The sequence below is a fragment of the Colletotrichum siamense genome, assembly GCF_013390195.1.
Source record: "Colletotrichum siamense strain Cg363 chromosome Unknown KSG_Cg363_contig01, whole genome shotgun sequence".
Taxonomy (NCBI): Eukaryota; Fungi; Ascomycota; class Sordariomycetes; order Glomerellales; family Glomerellaceae; genus Colletotrichum; species Colletotrichum siamense.
This window is the reverse complement of record NW_023501014.1, coordinates 7,353,072-7,375,689: the sequence shown is the minus strand read 5'-3', so window position 1 is coordinate 7,375,689 and position 22,618 is coordinate 7,353,072. Positions and strand designations below refer to the sequence as shown.

General features: G+C 52.5%; 8 protein-coding genes across 8 annotated transcripts; 6 read left to right on the top strand and 2 right to left on the bottom strand.

Annotated features, from left to right (window-relative positions):
* Positions 1–1,276: 1,276 nt before the first annotated feature.
* On the top strand, positions 1,277–2,710 carry xynC (Endo-1,4-beta-xylanase C; the record flags this gene model as incomplete). Its single annotated transcript, XM_036633708.1, has 1 exon — positions 1,277–2,710. The coding sequence occupies one exon, from the start codon at positions 1,277–1,279 to the stop codon at positions 2,708–2,710; it is 1,434 nt and encodes a 477-aa protein (XP_036501590.1).
* A 2,071-nt stretch (positions 2,711–4,781) lies between these two features.
* Positions 4,782–6,203, top strand: yxeQ-1 (Uncharacterized protein; the record flags this gene model as incomplete). Its single annotated transcript, XM_036633707.1, has 1 exon — positions 4,782–6,203. The coding sequence occupies one exon, from the start codon at positions 4,782–4,784 to the stop codon at positions 6,201–6,203; it is 1,422 nt and encodes a 473-aa protein (XP_036501589.1).
* Positions 6,204–7,873: 1,670 nt separating this feature from the next.
* CGCS363_v001857 (uncharacterized protein) lies at positions 7,874–8,975 on the top strand (the record flags this gene model as incomplete). The annotated part of the gene is made up of 4 exons (XM_036633706.1): positions 7,874–8,047; positions 8,101–8,591; positions 8,658–8,883; positions 8,961–8,975. The coding sequence occupies 4 exons, from the start codon at positions 7,874–7,876 to the stop codon at positions 8,973–8,975; spliced, it is 906 nt and encodes a 301-aa protein (XP_036501596.1).
* Positions 8,976–10,111: 1,136 nt separating this feature from the next.
* xynB-3 (Beta-xylosidase) lies at positions 10,112–11,641 on the top strand (the record flags this gene model as incomplete). The annotated part of the gene is made up of 1 exon (XM_036633705.1): positions 10,112–11,641. The coding sequence occupies one exon, from the start codon at positions 10,112–10,114 to the stop codon at positions 11,639–11,641; it is 1,530 nt and encodes a 509-aa protein (XP_036501595.1).
* A 417-nt stretch (positions 11,642–12,058) lies between these two features.
* On the bottom strand, positions 12,059–13,063 carry CGCS363_v001855 (Secondary metabolism regulator LAE1; the record flags this gene model as incomplete). The annotated part of the gene is made up of 1 exon (XM_036633704.1): positions 12,059–13,063. One exon carries the CDS (start codon positions 13,061–13,063, stop codon positions 12,059–12,061), a length of 1,005 nt encoding a protein of 334 aa, XP_036501598.1.
* Positions 13,064–13,854: 791 nt separating this feature from the next.
* On the bottom strand, positions 13,855–14,428 carry CGCS363_v001854 (uncharacterized protein; the record flags this gene model as incomplete). Its single annotated transcript, XM_036633703.1, has 4 exons — positions 13,855–13,914; positions 13,976–14,023; positions 14,088–14,289; positions 14,385–14,428. 4 exons carry the CDS (start codon positions 14,426–14,428, stop codon positions 13,855–13,857), a joined length of 354 nt encoding a protein of 117 aa, XP_036501597.1.
* A 1,226-nt stretch (positions 14,429–15,654) lies between these two features.
* Positions 15,655–16,665, top strand: CGCS363_v001853 (uncharacterized protein; the record flags this gene model as incomplete). The annotated part of the gene is made up of 3 exons (XM_036633702.1): positions 15,655–15,799; positions 15,975–16,498; positions 16,552–16,665. The coding sequence occupies 3 exons, from the start codon at positions 15,655–15,657 to the stop codon at positions 16,663–16,665; spliced, it is 783 nt and encodes a 260-aa protein (XP_036501592.1).
* A 1,329-nt stretch (positions 16,666–17,994) lies between these two features.
* DOX1 (Alpha-dioxygenase 1) lies at positions 17,995–20,154 on the top strand (the record flags this gene model as incomplete). The annotated part of the gene is made up of 3 exons (XM_036633701.1): positions 17,995–19,119; positions 19,178–19,996; positions 20,056–20,154. The coding sequence occupies 3 exons, from the start codon at positions 17,995–17,997 to the stop codon at positions 20,152–20,154; spliced, it is 2,043 nt and encodes a 680-aa protein (XP_036501591.1).
* Positions 20,155–22,618: the final 2,464 nt, after the last annotated feature.

The following is a 22,618-nucleotide window of genomic DNA, read 5'->3' as shown; positions in this document are numbered from 1 at the left end:
ATTCACTATTAATCAGATTGACTTAAGCGACAAAACGACTATCCATATGGAATACTGGACTTTTAATGACAATGGGAGGAAATAATAATGACAATATGGGCGGACTACACTCCTTGGAAGGGTGAAACATAATGAATAATACTATACTTAGCCGTAGGACTACTATCCTCAATGTAATGAGTTTACTTATCAATTCCTTATCGACTTGCTCCACTTGACGCTCGGACTGCTTGATGCGTTCGATTAGCGACTTCGGCCATGTCCCACTTATTCCGGCCGACACGGGACCCACTATCCGCCGTCCGCATCGGCCGGGAGCCAGATCTGGTCGGTACAACCCATTTAAAAGGAAAAGTGCCACGTCTTTCGATTGCACCGACAGTCAGACTGTTGATGTCTCAATACTCACTTTTGACAGTAAGCCATCCTTATCGAAACCGATTGCACCCGAACAGCTTTCATGCATATTCGAAGTTTACCAATTGGTGGATAAGTCGGCTTAATCGCCACCTTTAAGGCTCTCCTTTTCAGGTCTTGTGGTGAATAAGGTAATATGCTTGGAAGCGTAAAAATGGCGTGTTTTGTGTAAACAAATTGGATCACGGCGCAGAGGCCCGAATAGAGTGAGTGTGGAACCCCCTCACCCCGGAAATTCAGGGGCGGAGCGGGGACACCGTTAGGCCTCTTTCGATCGGATGACACATTTGAACATGCACGTTTTTGGTTTCTTGCCGCCCTGCGTTCTTTTGAGAAAGATGGGAACTTGCCTGTCGTCTTCAGGAGAGACGTGAGGAAAAGGGCGCTCAAAGGCCCCGACTCAGACCTGTCCAACCGCGCGCCAGCGGTATCCTTGTCTTTCAGTGTAAACCCCAGAACAGAACGGGAGATCCCCTCAGGCGAGTGACCCCCTTCATTACTTTGGACGAACAAGCGAGAATTTGCAGCCAATCTGTCTGCGTGATGAAGACAGGGGCAGGTTGGTGCCGGATCGTCGGCTACGGTGGGATGAGCTTGAAGCCTTAGATAGATTGACGTCGGATTGCTCCGCCGTACAAACTTAGCCAAGTGAGAAAGAAGAGAATTGAACGTCAACTAGCGTAGACGTTCATAAACGTCTCCCGCCCCCCGCCGAGCACCACGATGCGCTCTCTTTGACTCTGCTTCTGTCGTCTTTTGCCATTCAATTCCATTCTTTTCTTGTTCCCTCGAGGTACAATCACGTTCTTTTTCACCAGTCTCTCTCTATCTCAGTCTCTCTTTTCCAACTCTCACCAAGATGCGTTTCTCCGCCCTCACCGCAGCCGGCCTGCTCGCCACTGGCGTCAGCGCCAACCTGAACGAACTGGCTAAGGCCGCCGGCAAGAAGTACTTCGGTACCGCCACTGACAACTCCGAGTTGACCAACACCGACTACGTCGCGATCCTCAAGGACAACAAGATGTTCGGAGCCATTACCCCCGGCAACGGTCAGAAGTGGCAGTTCACCGAGAAGAGCCAGGGCGTCTTCAGCTACACCTCCGGCGACGAGATCGCCACCTTCGCCAAGGACAACAGCATGCTCCTGCGCTGCCACACTCTGGTCTGGCACTCTCAGCTTCCCACCTGGGTCTCCTCTGGTACCTGGACTAAGGAGCAGCTGACCTCTATCATTGAGACGCACATCTCCAACGTCGCCGGTCACTACAAGGGCCAGTGCTACTCCTGGGATGTCGTCAACGAGGCCCTTAACGAGGACGGCACCTACCGCGACAGTGTCTTCTACAAGGTCCTCGGTACTGACTTCATTCCCATCTCTTTCAAGGCCGCCGCCGCGGCTGATGCTGATGCCAAGCTTTACTACAACGACTACAACATCGAGTTGGCTGGCAACAAGCAGAAGGAGGTCCTCAACATCATCAAGAGCATCAAGGACGCCGGTGCCAAGATCGATGGTGTCGGTCTTCAGGCCCATCTGATCGTCGGCAGCGCTGGCTCCCGCTCTGCCCTGAGCACCGTCCTCAAGTCCTACGTCGACGCCGGTGTCACCGAGGTCGCCTATACCGAGCTCGACATCCGCCACAAGAGCATCCCCGCCGATACCACCGCTCAGGAACAGCAGGCCACCGACTACGTCAGCGTTGTTGGTGCTTGCCTCGACGTCGCCGAGTGTGTTGGCGTCAGCATCTGGGACTACACCGACAAGTACTCCTGGATTCCCTCTGTCTTCCCCGGCACCGGTGAGGCTCTTCCCTGGGACGAGAACCTCAAGCCCAAGCCCGCCTACACCTCCATCTCCAGCCTGCTCGCCGCCGCCGGTGGTGCTGCCCCGGCTACCTCCGCCGCCCCCGTCGCCACCGGCGCTGCCTCTTCTGCCCCCGCCGCTACTACCTCCGAGGCCGCCGCCGCCGAGCCCTCTAGCTCTGCTCCTGCTGCCAGTGAGCCCGCCGCCAGCGAGCCTGCCGCCTCTGCCCCGGCTGTCACCCCTGCTCCCAGTGTCCCTGCTGCCACTCCCGCTCCTGCCACCACTCTCGTCACCAGCGTGAGGAGCAAGAACTGCGGCGACAACGCCGAGGCTGCTTCCAGCGCTCCCGCTGCTGCTGCTTCTGGTACCGTTGAGGCTGCTGCTGCTCGCTGGGCTCAGTGCGGCGGCAACGGCTACACCGGCCCCACCACTTGCGCGACTGGATACACTTGCCAGAAGCAGAACGACTACTACTCCCAGTGCCAGTAGAGGAGGAATGAGAGAACAAAGGAGCCGCTCCGGATAGCGGCTCCGATGAGACGGTGAAGAAATTCGTGTATATACTTTTATTTCAGCTGAAAGGTACATATTTTCATATGCCTTCACCTTTTGGACCGTGCTGCCAGTGACGTGCGAGGTACTTTTTGATCGTGGTTAGACTTTGCTACAGGCCATCCAGGAACTCATTGAGGTTTGTGAAGGGTGTCAATACCTTGATGTCGACGAAAAGTTTCAATCAGTGACTCAACCCTTATATGAGTCAAGCTGCAAAGCATTGGCACTATGTCTTCCTCTCTGACTGTTTGAATCATCTCGTTGCGAGACTGTCCATCAACACAAAACAAAAAGGTAATCAAGTGCAAACCAACTGGCTTGGATCATTGTCCAGGCCATACCAGCAAGCTCAGCTTCCAACTAACAACGCCATCAAAACCAGATCTTTATTGGAGCACCACATGATATACTCCCTAACAATGAAGCAGTCGCAGTCGGCGCATTCGAGGTCGTCGAACGAATCATCCAGGAGCGAGATCCCTAGCACAGATGAGATTCCTCTTAAGAACGATATTACCAATGGTAATGCTTTGCGCTGCGATCCTCAGCGGACGCGATTCGAAGATCTTCCATTCGACATCTGTTGCGAGATCGTTAGATACCTCAACGTCGAAAGCGCCTTGTCTCTCGTATCAACCAATCGCTACCTGCACCAAAACTTAAGCAGCAAATTCCTGTTTCTAATAAGCAGGCTCGATAAAACAGACTTCTTGCAACGTGCTGAAGGTTTTGCAAAGTATCGAAAGATGCAGATGTGGGCTTGCTTCACGTGCCTTTTGATGCTGCCTCGATCGTCGTTCCAACGTCGTATCTTACCCAAAGAGACTGAGGACGCGTCTCGTGAATGCCTCGATTGTCGAGAGCAGAGATGGAGTAAGTCATGGGGAGGCTGGAAGATGACAAGCACCCAGTGTGTTGACCAGAGAAAGCCGCCTTCGCTGGAAAGGCTGCCAGTCAATATTCTTCGGGGAATTTCTCACCGGCTGAATTACCTGGATGTCATCAACCTCCGAAGCACATGTTGCCTAATGCGACTCAACGTGTCTGCTGACTGGGTACCGTTGCACAAGCGGTTTCTTGCCGTACGAGGGTATGAGCCAAACATTCTCTACGACGGCACCATCTCGCCAGCCAGGTATCCGTGCTACGGATGCTTTCAAGTGAAGAAGCTCAAGTCCTTCACCACAACCCAGCTTGACCTGTCCGTCGGGGACCCTGACAAGTTTTGGAAACGGCGGTGTCAGCACTGCCTGCAGCGGATGTACGTCAAAGACGGCGTCGGGCCCTTGGAGGAGTGGCGACGGCGGCTCCCATGTTCTCACTGCGGCTGCTTGAGGTACAGGGGCCAGCGCTGTCGTGCATGTTTCTCACCGTTGCATCTCTACAGAAACGTACAACCGGATTTGCAAACGACGCCCGCTGATCGCTACGGCCAGGTATTGGATCAGATAAGGACGTGGAGCGCCGAATATGCGACAGCTCTCCAGTCTTTAGACGCAGAGGGAAGTTTGAGCAGATATCCTGAAGTTCTCCTTACGCAGCGCCTTCGCGTGCTTTGGAAAGCTGTTCATGATGACAATGTTCAGCGCATGTCCTTGCAGATGGTCTGAAAAGTGGCATTCGAGCGGCCGCGCTCCCAGAGACGGCCCCACATGTTCGGCGCCGGCCCCATTTCGCGGGCCACGAGCGGCTTTGACAGTTGTCTCGTGGGAGCCGGATGACCGAGGTTGCGGCACAAAGAGAGTTTGGCGGGTTGCAAACCTGGGCATCCCCGCATTGACTGCTGTCATTCCCGTGTCAACCCCGCGGTGCCGCATGTTGGTGTTCTTGGATGACGACACCCGGCAGGTAGTCTCTCGTACTAGTATCTAGCAGTATAGTAAGCAATTGAAGTAGAAGTTATTCAACTCATTTCTACTCTTGCAAAGTTCCTGGGGATGTCATTACGCCCTATACTGTACACCTGTGAGAGACAGACCTACCTTGCGTTTTGAAAGACTCGGAGATGGCAAAACAGGCCAACGGAGGTGGAAACGCCACCACAGACCAGTTCTACCCCGGCGCAGAGGGCGCTACACAGAACTTCAGCAACTTCATCGCCGACGCAAAATACGAAGACATACCACCGCAAGCCATCACCAAGCTCCTCGATCTCATCATCGATCACATCGGTGTCGGGGCCGGCGGCGGAGCCCAGTCGGAATCAAGCAGCCACATCCTCAAAGCCGTCGAAGCCTTTTCAGAAGGCTGCACCGGTGAGAGCACAGTCTACGGCAAAACAAAAACATACCCCAAACACATCGCAGCTCTGCTGAATGGCGCGTTCGCACACTCCTTTGACTTTGACGATACCCTCGCAATCGGCATCATCCACCCCGGCGCAAGCGTCATCCCGGCCGCCTTGGCGCAAGCTGAAGCCTCCAACGCCTCCGGGCGCCAGCTCCTGACGGGTCTCTCCGTCGGGTACGAGGTGGCGTGCCGTCTCGGCCGCGCCCTATCTTCGGGTGGCTACCCCCGAGGCTTCCACAACACCGCCACGGCGGGCATCTTCGGCGCCGTGGCGGCCATCTGCAAGATCAAGGGCTTGACGGCTGAGAAGGTCTACAACGCTTTTGGGCTAGCCGGTTCCAAGGCCGCGGGTTCGATGCAGTTCCTTGACAACGGGTCGTGGAACAAGAGACTCCATCCCGGATTCGCGGCCCACGATGCGTTTCTTTGTGTTGCCCTTGCGGAGGCGGGTGTCACTGGCGCGTCGCATGCGATTGAGGGGAAATGGGGCTTCTTGCAGGCGTATTCGACGAAGAGCAAAGCCGCTGGTCTGACGGAGGATCTGGGATCCGAATGGCTGTTCGCCGCGACGGCGATGAAGCCCTTCCCTGCCTGCCGCTTCACACACACTGCAATCGAGATCACGGCAAGGGTTGCGGCTGAAGCCAAGTCTGGAGAGCTTCCGCAGAAGATTACGGTCTGGGTGAATCCCTCTGGCTATGATATCATCGGGCGGCCGAGTCCGAATAAGTTGCATCCCGAGACCATTGTTGATGCCCAGTTCAGCATGTACTATCAAGTCGCCGTGGCCTGGTTGTTTGGGAGTGACGCGGGATGGAGCGTCTATGATTCCGAGAAGATGAAGGATAAGAAGGTGGCGGAGCTTTGCGATCGAGTGGAGGTTGTGACCGATGACAACTTCAAGGAGGAGTTCGAGGTAAGAATGTCTTTCCAGGGTGTCGATGGCGGAGCTGCCAGGGAGGAGGCTCTAGTGTACCCGCTGGGCGAGGTCGAACACCCATTCTCGAGCGAGAAGGTCAGGGACAAGTTCCGGGGTCTGGTCCAGCCGGTGTACGACCAAGAGCGAGCTGAGAACATACTAAAAGCTGTGGGCAATCTGAGCAAAGGCTCTGCTGCGGAATTGCTGGGGTTTCTCTGAGATACCGATATCTTTAGCTGAAGATCTAGAGCAATCGCGAATCTTGAACCATGCACGTGTCGGAAGAGCCCCTTTCCTCGCCCCTTTCAAGGGCGTCCTTGGGTCTCTTATCTAGGACCCGCAGCATCCACCGATACAAGACGATCCCGGACCCTCTACCGTTGTTTGAAGTTGTGGATTCGATCGCGAATTCCGAAGGCAACTTGTGGGTGACTTGAAGCTTGTGTCAATATCATGGGTTGGTTTTAGGGCTACCCAAGCCAAGAAAAGTCCCGCGAGGGCGGCATTTCATGTGTCGGGGGCTTCCCATCTTCGCCGGTCCCGGCACCCTGATCCACATTCCAGGAATGCAAAGACAGCAAGACTTCCTCATAGGAATCTTGACAGTACATTGTCGACGTCGCTTTCGTTTTTTCTCACATGCTCGCAGACATCACGGCTTTCAGTCCATATTGAAACCTCGGATGGTCTCGTCTGGAGCTCTCACCAGCCTCCCGCAGAGATGGGAGCGATTCTGACTTGAGCGCCGTGCATTGCCGTATGCGGCCAAGGACCAGAAGTCGCCGACGCATCGGAAAGAATTATTGCGTCTGATTCAGCCTTTTTAAGAGAAATACGACGTTCGCCTCCAATCCGCATTAGACTTCGGACTTTTGTAAATTGTCCACGCGCAAGAATAGCAACCGGCGCTGAGTCTCCAGGGATGTCACACACCAACTCTCCTCCATTTGGGAACTCAGCCCGGCATGGCTCCACCACTATGAAATCGACCCAAACTTTGACGAGCTCAAGAAGAGCCATTTCCCCGCCTGGAGTGCATCCTCTGCGCCAGATGCAGAAAGTCCTTGGATGCTGAAAGGTGTTCATATGTCCGAGCTTGGTGGTCTGGAGTCAGGCCGATGCCCAGGGTGCCATGATATGATCCGGCATGGACTATTGAGCGGCACAGAGGCCGTGGCAACGGCTCGGTCGCCCAACCGCGTATCGAGAACGCCGCTTCATTTCGACGATGCCTCTTCCGAACCATCACTCATCTCCGCGTGAGCATCCTGGTCTCACGTTGCAACACCGCGATTGATTGATCGTCTTCGCATGGGAGTCGCTGCAGTGGTTGACACAATTGCGGGAGGCCCCGATCCGCCAACGCCGTCCGTCAAAGTGCGCTTTGACCGCCCAGGGTCGGGTAGAATGCGGGGGATGACACGCTGAACCGCCATTTTCATCTCGCTTCCTGGTTTCGACAGCCAGGGGAACCCCTTCTTCTTCCAATCGCAGGGCGGCGGATGCGACTCGCAGGGTGTCCCTCCCGCTCGATATGTTCTCTTCGGGGAGGATCACGCTCATTTTCACGAACCACGTTCTGTCGTGGTGGTGTTTGGGCTACCATCCGAACTCCTTTCTCGGGTGATGTGCGGAGACATGGAAGCCTGGACCTGGACTCGGGCTGGGCCAGATCGGACATGAAAGATGACGGGCTTCTTTTATAGCCAGGCATTGCCGTCTGGGGGAAGAGCGATATGGGTCGACGGAGATCTTTAGGTCTCTGCGACCGTTTATTGTTACCTTGTCCTGTCCCCCTGGCAGGCGCCGCGAAAAACGAAAAAAAAAGTTCTGCAGCGACCGCAGAGCTCGCTCTCTTCTCTCCCGCCAGATGACGGTGCTCAGCCCGCATGGACGACGTTCCTTTTGACGAACTTCCTCACGATGACTATGGCCCGTGGATGCTTGCGATTATTTGGGGGCTTGGGGCCATAGCTGGGGGCTTCATGGGATTACGACTTTACTGCAAGTTAACGCGACAACGAGGTTTATGGTATGATGACTACTACATGATAGCAGCTTTGGTGAGATTGTTTTCGCGCCGTATCTTTGCATCATCGCAACTGACACCTACAAGCTTGCATACATAACGTTCGGCGTCTTCATCTCGATCGACGTGTCATACGACTTTGGCAAGCATAATTGGGACATCACGCCAGGCAACTGGTCTTGGCTCCTCCTCCACGCCAATCTGTCTGGGTCCTTCTCCATCATTGCGGCATGCTGGAGCAAGACGTCTTTCGCACTGACGCTGTTGCGCATTGCGAATGAGCGATGGATGAAGTACTTGATCTGGTTCATCATGATCTCGGTCAACATCGCGCTTGGTCTCAACGTGCTGTTCACCTGGATCCAATGCACGCCTGTCGAGAAGACATGGAGAACGGCTTCGACCCCCGGGACGTGTTGGGACAAGAGCATCCCGATGAACTACAACACATTCACGGCATCATACTCTGGCGCCATGGACATTGTGCTTGCAATTCTTCCGTGGAAGATAATCTGGGGCCTCTCTATGACGAAGAAGGAGAAGTTCGGTGTTTCGCTCGCGATGAGCATGGGTGTCTTGTGAGCATCCAGCATTTCTAGACATAGCGTCCGCGCACGCAATAACCACTGACCTACGTGCTTCAGCGCTGGCATTGTTTCATTTATCAAAATCAAGACGATCACGGCCATCGGGGCCTTCGACATCATTGACACAGTCGAGCTTGTAATATGGGGCGCTGCAGAGAGTGCCGTCACCATCATCGCCGCATCAATACCAATCCTTCGAGCGCTGTTCCGCGACTACAAGCCGCCGCCGGCTCGCTTCATCAGCGACGAGGAGTCGATGCTTCGTCGGCTGGGTGAGGCATCAGTACGGACGATGACGAGGCCACAAATGGCGGGGATAAGGCGGTCGAGATCAGAGATGGAACTGATCGAGATAGACAGGAGCCTTGGTTCTAGAGGATATGCAGACAAAAACGACCTGGCGTTGCAAGCGTGGAAAGGGAGGGACGAAGACTTTGACTCCAAGAAGGAGATGGGGAATGGAGCGACGCTGTCGTCGCAATTTGATGCATTTGGGAGAGGGTTTCAAGAGCCGAAACGCACCCACGTGAGGAATTTCTCCCGGAAGGAAGTGAAATTAGTTCCTCTTCAGTGACCTCAATTCTACTCGCAGATTGCTTCACTCGCCTGCGTGTCGCAAAGCGCATTGATCTTGTCCTTCATATCTAGCGGATTGCTGCTTCAAGGGGGATGAAGTTGAATCTTGTTCCAATTGAACCCAAGTCATTGATCGGGTGTCTCGAAGGCGGTCCTTCATGATGTCATAGCAGCCCCTGCGATGTCTCCTAAGAAGTGCTAGGTCTGACCAAGTCTGAGATGGATCTAGTGTGGCTTCCTATCATCCCTCTGGCACAAAGGCCCACGGCGATAAATTCGCGGGAAACTTACATCCAGAAAAGGCTGCCTACTAAGCCCCGAATTTCGATGTCCGAAGTTATTTCTCAATTGTTTCCGCTGTAAGGTTTCAACTTGGTTTTCCCTCTTCTAGAAAAGCATCCAGTTGCCGTATGATCGAGCACCCGCACCTCCCTCAGAACAAGCTTAAAATCGCCAGGACCGCGCCGCATTCAAGCATAAAATTCAACTTCTCCATTGCTCTCGGCCATATCGCGCTGTGAGAAAAAAAGCATAGGCCTGAAATAGACCTGAGACCTTGACTTTATGACTTGAAGTGGTCAATAGCAGGAAGCCCTTCCGTAGGGTCTAGGCAGCAGGATTGCCTATGAAGGACCTATGAAGGAGAAGGAAACGGTAGCATTGGAACGAACGCTAAAATCCTTCTGCCGTCCTTCGTTCGCTGATCGGAGCAGCACTAGTTCATGACGGTCGTTTAGTGCATCGGTTTCAAAATGTTTAAGAAAGCGACGTTCCCAGCAACGGCCGGGGGGTCAGCGATTCGCATGCATCGGGCCAAAGCAACTTAAGATTCATCTGTTGAACACAGAGTTTGTCTCTTTCAAGCCACCCCCGCAAACATCAGACGACGAGTGAGTGCAACATATTGTATGGGAGGGGAGCCCGCCACGTTCAAGATGAATATTCTCACCAACTTGACGACGCTCTTCACCGCGATGACACTCTCAAGCGGTGCGTACGCCGCCCGGATCGGACGATCGATCCCGGATTACACCACATCAGAGGCTGGCAATCCGTTCGTGGACGGATGGTACGCCGACCCAGACACAGCTGTCTACAATAACGAGTACTGGGTTTACCCGACATCATCATACGCATACGAGGAGCAAACGTACCTTGATGCGTTCTCCTCCAAAGATCTCGTGCACTGGACGAAGCACTCGAATATCTTGACCAAGGCCGATGTATCATGGGCTCAAGAGGCTATGTGGGCACCTGCCACCATTGAGCGCGATGGAAAGTATTACATCTACTTCGGCGCAAACGACATTCAAGAAGGCGAGAACAAAGTGGGTGGCATCGGCGTCGCGGTGGCGGACAAGCCTGAGGGCCCTTACAAAGACGCCATCGGCAAGCCCCTTATCGGCGAATATCACAACGGCGCACAACCGATCGACCAAGACGTCTTCATCGATGACGACGGCCAGGCTTACATTTACTACGGGGGCCACGGACACGCCAACGTCGCCAAGCTGAACTCCGACATGATCAGCATAGGGAACTTCTCCGACGGCACCCAGTTCAAGGAGATTACCCCCGAAAACTACGTTGAGGGATCATTGATGTTCAAACGGAATGGGAAGTACTATTTGATGTGGTCTGAAGGAGGGTGGACCGGACCTGACTATTCCGTGTCATACGCCATCTCAGACTCTCCTCTCGGGCCGTTCAACCGCGAAGCAAAGATCCTCCAGCAAGACGCAGCCGTAGCCACTGGATCTGGCCACAATGCTGTGATCAATGTCCCTGGAACCGACATTTGGTACATCTTCTACCATCGCCGACCACTGGGAGACACCGACGGCAACCACCGGCAACTCGCCTACGACCGCATGTACTTCGACGAGAATGGCAAGATCAAGCAGGTCAACATGCTTGCCAAGGACAATTTTAGTGATGGAAATCTCATTGGATGGAATACCGCGTTTGAGGGAAAGTTCTCAGTCAAGGATAACCAGTTGAACGCGGAAAAGACGTCGGCCTGGAGCGGCAAGGCCCTTCTGAATACGGGATTCGAAGACTTTGTTTTCGACATCGACGTCACCCTCGTTGACCCAGACGTCAACTCAACCGCCCGCGACTCGGGTGACGCGGGCGTTCTCTTCGGTGTTACCAGCGCTTCAGCAGGTATTGACAACGTCACCGGCTTTTATGCAGCTATAGACGCATCCGGGGCAGTTGTTCTAGGACAGATGAACCAGAACTGGCTCCAGCTTGCATCTGCTGACCTGGACATCAAGGCGGGAACAAAATATCACTTGCGCGTTACGGCGATTAACAAGGAGGTTAAAGTGTTTGTGGACGATATGTCTATATCGAAACTCACTTACACGGTGTCAGTAAGCACGAAGGGAACAAGCGGAGTTCGTGTGTTTCGCACCGGTGCGCTGTATAATAATCTTTCCGTGGCGCATACGAGCCATTAGCGTGACAAAATTTAAACAAAATTGTTGAGACTTTCTGTTCATCTCTTGACCGCCATGAAACCCTCAGCTCTTTCAATTATCCGCATATTGTGTGCCGGCTCGAATCCGTTCGTGCAACATGGTGCTGCAAGGTTTTCTACTATGGCTGTGGTGCTGTAACTACCTTAATCATCCCTAGAGTGGAAAGATGACTTGAATGAAACCCATATTTACATCGAATTTGGCGTGCTGTATGCTAATCTCAGAATGATCACACTTCGAGAGTACAGAATGCTAAATTGTCTCGATTGAGTCTGAGACTATATATGTATGACCTGCAGGAGACTTTCTTTGGCAGCACATATGATGGTTATCTTCCATAAGGTCTCTACACAACCAAAGAGAAACAATTGGAGAAGAAAGAAGCTGCAGTGTCAACTATTTATCCTCGGAGCGTAGCGGCTTACGACCGTAAACGACATAACCATTCCAGTAAGCATGAATTTTGAGATTCTTAAGATCCTTGCGCACCTCGAGACACATGACCATCGCCTCTTCTTTAGTCCAGTCCAGGACGCGAGTGAATAGGCCAAGAGTAAGCGCCTCGAGACCATGAACAAGCTGTTTCTGGTTGGCAGTGCCAACCTCCTTGAGCTTCTGGTCCTTCGGCCAAGGGGAAATTGGAAATCTAACACGCGTGGTTTTGATCTCCTCAAAGCCTGCGGCTTCCATCATAGCAGGTCTTTGATTCGTCTGGTTGATTGGTCGTCCAATCTTGTCGCAGGCTTCGACCAAGAGGTGGCTCCACTTGTACAGGGCAGAGTCTTCTTTGAGGGTGCCATCGTCACAAACGGGTGGCCAGATGCTGTCTTGAATCTCAAGGTAGCCGCCTGGTTCCAAATTTTTGTATGCTTGAGCAATGACGCCCTCCCAATCAGCAAAGCTGCCGTTCATATCGCGACAGAAGATGAAGTCGAAGGGTGTCGACCACGTCCATTCCTTTTCGAGGTCGTCAACCTCAAAGTAGCAGTTAGGAGGCACGTATGTTGATTGGATGGGACTGAGATCAACGCCTTGAACTGATGCCTCTGGGTGGGCATCAGCGTAGTCGAGGGCCCAAACGCCCGTACCTGTGCCGATGTCGAGAACCCGTTTGGCGCTGATATCATTTTTCGGACACAAGCAAAAGTCTCCGTCCAGAGTCAACATCCAAACGTAGTTGACTGTGTCTAGCCGCTCTTGCTCTCGGGCATCGTTCGGGAAAGCATATTTCCCGTCACTCATGCGGTGATATGTTCGTCCGTTCTCCCGGCGATAATCCAGGATGCTTGATCTCAGAGAGGCTTGAGATTCACTCGTTGAGGAGCCTCCAATTGAGGCGGAATCATCTGCTACAGCTTCTTCAGGGAGAATCGGTGGCTCATCTTGCTGTTGCGTGGTCATTTTCGTTCGTTTTTGTTGCAGATTGATGGTTGTATGGTTGAATATGCTGAGGTTGGAGAGAGGAAAGAGAGCACTAGCTGACCCCTCTTTGAGCGGTGAATGTTATCCCACGACCCCCCCGCTTTTTACGTCACATATCAGCTTCATCAGCAGTTATTATTTATCCCTTCTGCTGTTGGTTGGTGCTGTTGGGCGCAACAACTTCCATCTTGGGAACATGAGCCCCACTGTATGCCACGGTAGGAATATGCTAGGCGACGCGCGTTTTCCAACCTCGTTTTCTGCAGCATGAGTGTTCCATGACGTCTCAGGGATCATTCTGTTTCCATAGGTAGGCTTTTCTTCTATACTGTTAATATTACAGTCAATACCCCTTGATACGTTTTGGCCGATTTGGGTGGTTCATAGTGGTTGCCGACTCAGATAATACATATACCTATGAGTAAATATTGCAATCAGCCCAACCCTATCGCATTTCGAGTCGAAATCTTCAGTGACAGGTGCTTTCAAGCTGAAGGTATGTTTATATTACTGTACCCATTATTTGTGAGGAATACACATCGGTTTGTTCCAGAATCACGTTATTATCATAGAGTATTGTTACTAGATGAAAAGGCGAGGTGTGACCTTAAGTATTCCCTCCGGGAAGACTGCATTAGAAGGAGCGACAGGAGCAAAGTTGGTTTGCAGTGATCTCAACTCGAATTAAGTTATTATACGGTATGTGGTATCTAGACGGGTTTCTCATTCATCATTCTTTTCAAACACGGTCTGTCCCAAACACTGGTTCTCTAGCTGTTGCTTCCCTCAGACTGAGGAGCGCCACAGTACTTGGTGCAGTAGTGGTTCAGCTGGAATCATGAATTTGTTAGTTTGTACATATGCGCATAATCAGCCAGGCATCTGACTTACCTCGTCACCTCCAATGTGCCAGCCATCAGATCTGCAAGCGTCTCCGTCCTGAGACTCAGAATTAGTCAAGTTCCGAGTGCGCCGGATTCCGAAAACGGGGTCACGAGCTTACCATGTGGCAGTCGGGGCACTGATCCCACTGCTTGTTGCCCGTGTTGCGGCGACGGTAGTAGTCGCAAGCGCACTTGGTTGCCTCGGGCATAATCTCGTACTTCTTAGACCAGCTGTAGCTGACACTCCAACCAGTGCCACCAATGGGCTGCTCAACACGGTTACGCACGCAGGCACCGAAGTTGTGAAGTTTGGCTTCGACGCTGCAGAAAGATTTCTGATCAGTATCTGAGGTATTCACTCCCAATTCACCCTAAGATTGAGATGTAGAAATGGGTGGAATGAAGGCTCAACCTACCTAACGGCGAGAGCCACGACGACGGCAGAGGTGCTGATCTTCATGTTTATTGGAAGTCGAACGGGGAAGAACTTTGATGCGTGGATATGCCTCGTTGATTTTGAGTGTTGATCTGCGACTGGACATGCCAGCCTTGAGATCTGCGAGGTAACACTATATATGCTCTCATGTGCTCAACTGCATTGAGAACATAGATGGCTGAGGTCTGGGGCCCCTCCATCCGTGATAGGATTTCATCTCCGAGATGGCCTTCCAACCTTTCGCCCTGCTTTCAGACCGAATGATGTGATAATTCCTTCCCTCCGCGTGATACATGTTGCGGGGGCAATAGTCTTGAGCCATGCTGCTCGGGGGCTGGTCTTACTCGAATCCAGTCAAGCGCCGGCGCTCACTCTGAATTCACCACAGAAAATCCCATGAAGAGGTTCAAAACATGACTCAATTTACTATCTATCAAACGTGCAAAATCTTCAGAGGCCATCTCGGCGCAGGCGTCTTCGGAATGTCGGCGATATCTATCCACTTGGCGGGAACCGTCTGAGCAACGGGTATTGGTCACGCACTGTTCTTTGGGAAGCACCTGCGAAAATCTGTGGAAACTGAGGACTCCAGAACTGAGTCGAGAAGAGCTGTTTATCTCGTAATATGGATCATTGAAAGGCTTGGTATTGTGGTTTTCTGCCCGGTATAATAAGGTCACTGACTCAGAATATATCTTTGGTGGGTAAGTCGTGGGCCGCGAGGTACATGCGAGTTTTGCGAATCTAACACAGACAGATCTGCAGGAATGGAACGGTGTAGAATTAAGCTTAACTGGGAGACAAGGTCTTTGTAACTAGTCTCTTTCAATCGTCACCAAATTGGTCTATTTAATTGAGTTTGGGTAACCGTCAGACGTGGAGACATCACCTGGATGGCTTCATCTTGGCGTAGTTCCACTGCGGCTCCTGCCATACGAAGTACGGGGTAAGGCAATGACTCGGAAGCCATTTGATCTGATAATCTGAATAATTCGCGCGGATTTGCTCGGGTCAAGGGCAGCGGTGAGTGGTCATGCTTCCAAAGGCGTAAGGCGTGGATGAACCAATGCGGCAAGTCGACTTGCGCGTGAGTTGAGACCTTTGACCGGCAGCTGAGATAAGAAAACCACTAAGGATGACGATTTGATGGTATAAAGTCGTTCAAGTATCCCAAGAAATTTCGCAACACACTCGCCCTCACCACCCCTCTCATTGCTCCTCAAGTCTCCTGTCGCCTTCGGTTCATCAAAATGGCTTCTCGCTTCGTCACCGTCTGCCTTGCCGCAGTCGCCGCCGCTTCTCCGGTTTTTGTCCCTCGGACCACCAACGGCACCAAGTTCGACCCCGAGCGCGGCCTCTTCCCCGGAGAAGTTCTCCTTGTCGGCCACGAGCACAGTAAGTGGAGGAATCCATCATCGCCTACCATTTCCCCAGCCATTCCCCGTGCTCTTAGAAGAAGCGAGTCCTTGGCATGAACTGCGTCTTGGCGGTCCTTTGCAACGAGCCACATTGGGCAGAAAACAGGCGTCCCGCGTATCGTGAATACGGCAGGCTAATCTTATCGTTGCAGTGGAGGTCGTGGACAAGGATTCTTACTCGGCGATGCTGTCAACCAGCGGCATTCTGTCCTCGCCCCCTGACGTCGACCGTTCGCTTCTGGACTTCGAGGAGCCCACGGAGGAGGAGCTCAAGCAGCTTGACGCCCGTCAAGCAAGCTGCGATATGACCACTGCCGTTGTTATCACCAGGACCGACAGATTCTACGACTGGGATCTTCAGATGAGCCCTGTGTCGATTGCTGGTGGCAACCCTATTGACATCAGTCTCACATCGACTTACACGGTCACTGATACTCTCACCATCACCGGCGGTTTCAGCCCGACCATTGTCACCGGATACTTGACATCCAACTTTGGCGTTTCTGGCTCCCGATCCTGGGCCACTGCTCAGGCCATCATGGTCAGGGGAACCGTATCCGCTCACCACACCGGTGTCATGGTCAACAACCCTTTCAAGACCAGAAGATACGGCCGTGTCATGAGAGGCTGCCTCGGAAAGCAAACACAGATCGGAACGTTTATGTCCGATGCTTACGTATGACCCACGTTTTCTCAATTTTTGCGCATAGAAACTGACTTGAGAACTAGGAGGAGGGAAGCTACTGCGGAGTCAAGTGGATCAGAGGAGCAATCACCCCTTGTGAGAAGCCCGGTGTCCACCGTCCGCTTTCTCGCTGCCAGGGCGGCGGCAACTTCGTTTAAGCGAAAACTTACCATGGCCGGGTAATGCTGCTCTTGAGCTCTCGGGAGCAGGAACCGGGTTGAATGGGGTTTATTCTACTGGAATTTCCAGCTTGCAAAGGCTGTGCATGAGAAAAAAGAGATTCCACGGCTCGGATCTTTGGAAAACCCTTCCGACGCGGGCAAGAGGATGGTTAAATAGCTTATGACTTACGGATATGTTCCAGTCTAACTGTCTAATGATAATTCATCATATCCCTCACGTGCCCGAACCTCCATCGGATCTATCCTTTGCTCATGCTCGATCTTAAAGTGTGACTAGATAGGACGTTCCTGTGAATTTGAAAGAATGCTTTGTAATTTGCAGCGAGGTCACACTCCGAGGTCTTGCAATGAAGAAATTTTGAACATAACACCGGTCACATCCGTAGCAAATGTGACAATCACATCCCAAATTTTACCCAAGTTTAATTCACATACACAATCCCTGATGGATAAGAGACCAGCAGGGCCGTGCTTGTGTGCATGCTCGTAGACAGAACATGACAGATGTGTGCATCAGTCTTCCCAGACTCACGTGCCCTTTTTACGTGCCGTTCATTCCGTCTCTGTCATCAACAAGAGACTGAAGTGGAAGTGTGATGTCAGCTCTCAGCCTCACGCGTAGTTTGTCCTGGAAATCCGGGGCCATTGGAATGTGTTTTGAGGCTGAGGGCCAAGCTAGAACCTCGAGCTCCGTCTTGCGGCCAGCCCTGCACACTCAGCTAGCCACACACAGGGGCAGAGGCGAGGTAAGCAGGCTTCAATCTATGAGGATTGGGTATGTTTCGGACGGGGACCCCAAAGGTTCCCCGCTTCAGGGCTGACATGTCCCAGACCAAGCTCGCACGTCGTAAATTCTCGGTGAGATTGAAGCAAGGAACACTCAAACGGACCAATCAACGCGGAATTTCCGATGAGAAATTCTGGGAAGTTTCACACCCGTTGATGACTGTAAGCCCGATGCATGCTACCGTGAGCTTTTCTTCTTTTCAGCCCGTCATCCAGGCTGCCTTGGTTGTGCAGCCCCCCCTATCGTGTCAGACTTGCGGCTTGCAAATTCTTGCGACTGCATCACCTGAAATTGTGGCGCTTAAAAGATGCAGTGGCATACGTATTTTGGGAGACGTCAGTCGATGAAGATATGTGAGGGATGCCTACGTGCCTGAAGGGAAAGCACAGCCGTTCTAGTGACACCATCTTACCATCTGCATGTCAGCACATACGGATGGCAGATAAAACGCACACGCTTCCCCTTGATTGACAGCGTCCTGTCCCCAAATCAAGTCATTTCTTCACTTGTCGAGTAAGATGACGTCCGCAATCATTGAGGGGACCCTCGAGGCCTCCAGCACAACCATGCAAGTTTTGGGCATGTGGTTCAAGGCCCTATTCGATTATGTTCTCGTTCCCCTTTTCAAACGTCTTTACATTGCCTTCTGGAAAATCGTCAACTTCTTTGTGCATTGGCATAAGCTCCCAAAGTGGCTCAGTGTCTTCAACCTGCTCGCCCTGCGCTTTGAGCTGAGGGACCAGAATCTGTACGACACTTATCCATCCGACGGCCGCGATCACCAAGGAAACCAGAAAACCTGCCCTCTCGAGGATACCAAATACATCAGCTCAAGACACTCAGATGGCAAGTTCAATGATCTCAGTGGGCCCAAAATGGGCTGCAGAGGCATGAGATTCGGGCGCAACGTGCCAAGGAAGCACACGACGGCCCCTTCTCACAAGGAGCTGCTTACACCCAACCCGAGATTGATCTCTGAGAAGATCCTTGCGAGACCCGACAACGGCTTCAAGCCGGCTACCATCGTCAACTTGCTCGCCGCTGCATGGATTCAATTCCAGGTGCATGACTGGGCACAGCACTTTAACGATACCGCCAACTCGTGGGACGTCCCTCTTGCTAAGGGTGATACGTGGCCCGAAAGAAAGATGCGGATATACCGCACGAAGAAAGCCGAACACCTTCGGGGAGATGACGAGGCGCCACCTGCGTACGAGAACGAGTGCACGCACTGGTGGGATGGCTCTCAGATCTACGGATCTACTGAGAAAGAAACTCAGGAGCTCAGAGCGCAGTGCGAGAGGGAGGGCTCGCGAGGTCAGCTCGCCGTCGACGGTGTGCAGGGCGCGCAGTTCTTGCCTCGTGGCGAAGACGGCATTCCCAAGACGGGGTTCCATCAGAACTGGTGGATCGGCCTCGAGCTCCTGCACACACTGTTCGCTCTGGAGCACAATGCCATTGCCAAGCAGCTTGAGCTCTCGAATCCTACCTGGACCAGTGATCAGATTTTCGACACTGCTAGACTGGTCAACTGCGCTCTCATGGCCAAGATTCACACAGTTGAATGGACTCCTGGCATCCTGCAGCACCCGGCGCTGCAGGTCGGTATGAGTGCTAACTGGTGGGGACTTGCTGGGGAGAAGGTATGTATTCAGATGGAGGAATTCTCGATTCCATACAAAGTGCTAACAAGATTTCCAGCTGTGGAAGGTGTTCGGGCGAATCTTCGACAACAAGCTTGAGACGATCTCTGGCATACCAGGCTCAGACGTAAACCACGATAACGTGCCCTACTCCCTCACAGAGGAGTTCGTGTCCGTCTACCGCCTCCACCCGCTGATCCCTGACAACATCGCGTTCTTCAATGTGAAGAACGGTCAGCATGAAGGGACACTTCCGATGAAAGAGGTCGCCTTCGAATCGGCCCGCAAGCCCCTCAATGAGAAGGGCTTCGCATCAGGGCTGGGGCTCAACTTCGCAGACGTCTTCTACTCGTTCGGAGTCAACTACCCGGGAGCCATCCGCGCCCACAACATGCCGAACTTCCTGAGAGACCTGCACATCCCGGCTGACGAGGAGTTCCCCGAAGGCAGACACCTGGACATGGGCACCGTCGACATCCTGCGCGACCGTGAGCGCGGCGTGCCTCGCTACAACGCCTTCCGCCGCCTCTTCCACATGCCAGCGGCACGGAGCTTCATTGAGCTGACTGGCGGTGACCGCAAGCTGGCTTCCGAGCTTGAGGGGGTTTACAACGGCGACATCGAGGCCGTGGATCTGCTCGTCGGAACGCTGAGCGAGCCGCTTCCCAAGGGCTTCGGCTTCAGCGACACTGCGTTCCGTGTCTTCATCCTTATGGCTAGCCGTCGCATCAAGTCTGATCGATTCCTCGCTGGCGATGCTTGGTGTCCCGAGGTGTACACCCGAGAGGGTATGGACTGGGTTCAGAACAACACGATGAAGGACGTGCTGTGCAGGCATTTCCCGGAACTTGCTGCACCTTTGCATGATGTCAAGAATGTGAGTATCCCATCGGTTTGCTTGATGTTTTGGAAAAGATTAGCTAACCAATATGGCAGGCGTTCGCACCATGGACGAAGGTCGGTCAGACGAATCTTTACATGGGACAGGAAACGAACGATCCGGAAGTGCTTGCTGCCGCCAAGAAGAGGGCTTGATCGGCCGGCTTTGCCTCTGTTATTCCAGTTTGTGAGACTTCAAGCGGAGATGAGGTTGGCACTGCAATGCACCATCATATAACGTAGTAAAATGTCAAGATTCTCAACTTGGCGATTCTGCTTAGATGGATTGATATACTTCGCGCAAGTAGTGGCAATTGAAACCACCGTTACCAGTTGACCCGGTCTGAGCTCTAAAGGCCCGGCACAGCGGTTCTAGGCTTTATCCCCCTGCAGCCTTCGTGTATGAGGGTGGTAATAGCCTTCATATTCACAAATGTGTTCTGTTTAGACCCTTGATGTCTGCCCCACGACCGCTGTTCGCGAGGTGAGCTACGTGGCTTCAATAACATTTAGACTTACACTGAGATCAAAACTGAATACGCACAACTTGGTATGAGGATAATCTTGATTTGACTACCCGAACTAGACTACTATTGAACTTAAGACCTAAACCTCTCCGATGATAAGGCGAGCAGACCGAGACTACTGGCTGTAGCCATCCACCTCTCTCCAAACATGCCAGGGCATTGTAATGCGGCAGTCCTTGCAAATCTCATGCACCACGCCTTTCCGTGTTCTTCCCGCGCAGTTGGAACCTCGACAGAGCGACTCGTCGTATCTGTTGAAGTGTCTGCAGTGACAACAGATCCAACGACAATGACGTCTCTGGCTGCTGCGAAGCTGTCCCATGTCTCTGAGGTCGCCCAGGGACATTTCCACACCGTCGCTCGTGTTTCTGTTCATGTTGTTGAGGTGTATGAAGGTAGGTAAAATTTGAAATCTTTTGATAGTTCAATATGGTTTGTAGTGTTTGATTTAGCCTGTCTTAGCTGTATCTATTGACTACTGGGAGTGTTTGATTATGGTTCAGAGCAAGAGAGCAGCAATTCCTGCAGACCATGAGGGCATATATAGGCAAAACCATCGTCAATGTGCTCTGAATCGTCCCTATCGAGCCTCGATTCGCCATAATCGTGCCCTATTAAGTGAATTATGGCATTCGAACAATGTGTAACGTGAGGCGTGGTGATTCGCTGCTTCTGGATGGCGGACTTTGCCTGGGGTGCTTGTCGTGTCACAAAGTAGCTCACAGCGCCCCGGGCCGTTGACAAACAAAGCGGGGCATATGACAGTATTGTTGGGCCGAAAGAAGAAAGACAGCTGCTTGTATGACTCTTCTTTGGCTGTAGCTACTGAAATTCACGGATGGGAGCGCATGTTATCAAGAGATAGAGAGGCTTGGCAGCTGCCATATGACCATTCTGACCATCATCAGGGCGAATCAGACGGCTGATAAACATACGACGAAAGTGATTCACAACACCGCAGGGAAGGCAAAATGCTCTTCAGTACGAAAATACATAGTAGAAACATTGGCCTACTTCGATAATCTTCTCAGTCCACCTCAGCCATCGTCCCTTGCCCTACAGCAGCCTGCAACTATTCTCACTCAAGGAGCGTCATAATCAGCGAGAAACGCCATGCGTTACGTTTTATGTGCTGTTCTTTTAGAGGAGGCTTTTAAGGTTGCCGAGAACCCGACTTTCCCAAGCAGTGGAAAATACTGCCCGCCCTACATCGAGGCAGTAAACCAACAAATCAAGAGTGCGCAGTTCACCACACTTCTATACGCGGATGCGCGACGCATTCGAAAGACTTTCCTCACTTTGAAGACTCCATTGAGAAACTATGGGCGCTACTACTCCGCCTATGTACATCCCACTTTCTACTCTACATATCAAGACCAGTCATCAACCCACCTACGCCTCTTCATCGTCCCCGTCCTCACCCTGTCCATTTCTTAAGCCTAGCAGACGCGCCGGCACAAGAATTCTATCGCACCTCAAAGGCCCCTCGTGCGTCACCCATTCCCCACCCCTAAGCCGTCGTGGACACGGCCGCGGACTGCGCGCCAGACATGGCATGATGAGATACGTCTGAGCCGGCATGGGGTTCCTGCTGAAGCCGCACTGGCAGCATTGCCAGCGGCACTCGAGGACGACGACGTGCACGGGGATACTGAGCCGGCCGAAGGAGTCGGGAGACATGCTCCTGTAATCTGTGTTCTGGGAGTCCATTTTTGGCGGTGGCTGCTGTCGGTCAGAGTGGGATAGTTGTTGAAGTATGATGAGAGTGTGGGGAGGTGTTTTGGTCTGGAGCTATTTGGAAGAAGATGTATATGGCCCGCGAGTCCGCGACTCCTTTTATATATGTAGAACACATGGTTATGGAAGTAGTGAGTTATATGGCGTTGACGCTTGGTTGTTTCCATGGGAGAGTCAAAAGCCAGAGCTTTGCGATTGCGCAGTCAGTTGTGACTGCGTATGCCATGCCCGTAAGAACCAGGTTGACTAGGACAACCACGTATTATGAATAGAGTAGGGTGCAAGATCACTATAAACCTTGATTCACTACTCAAAACGTAGGTATGATGTTGCTGCTGCAGTCTCCGGAACCGGAG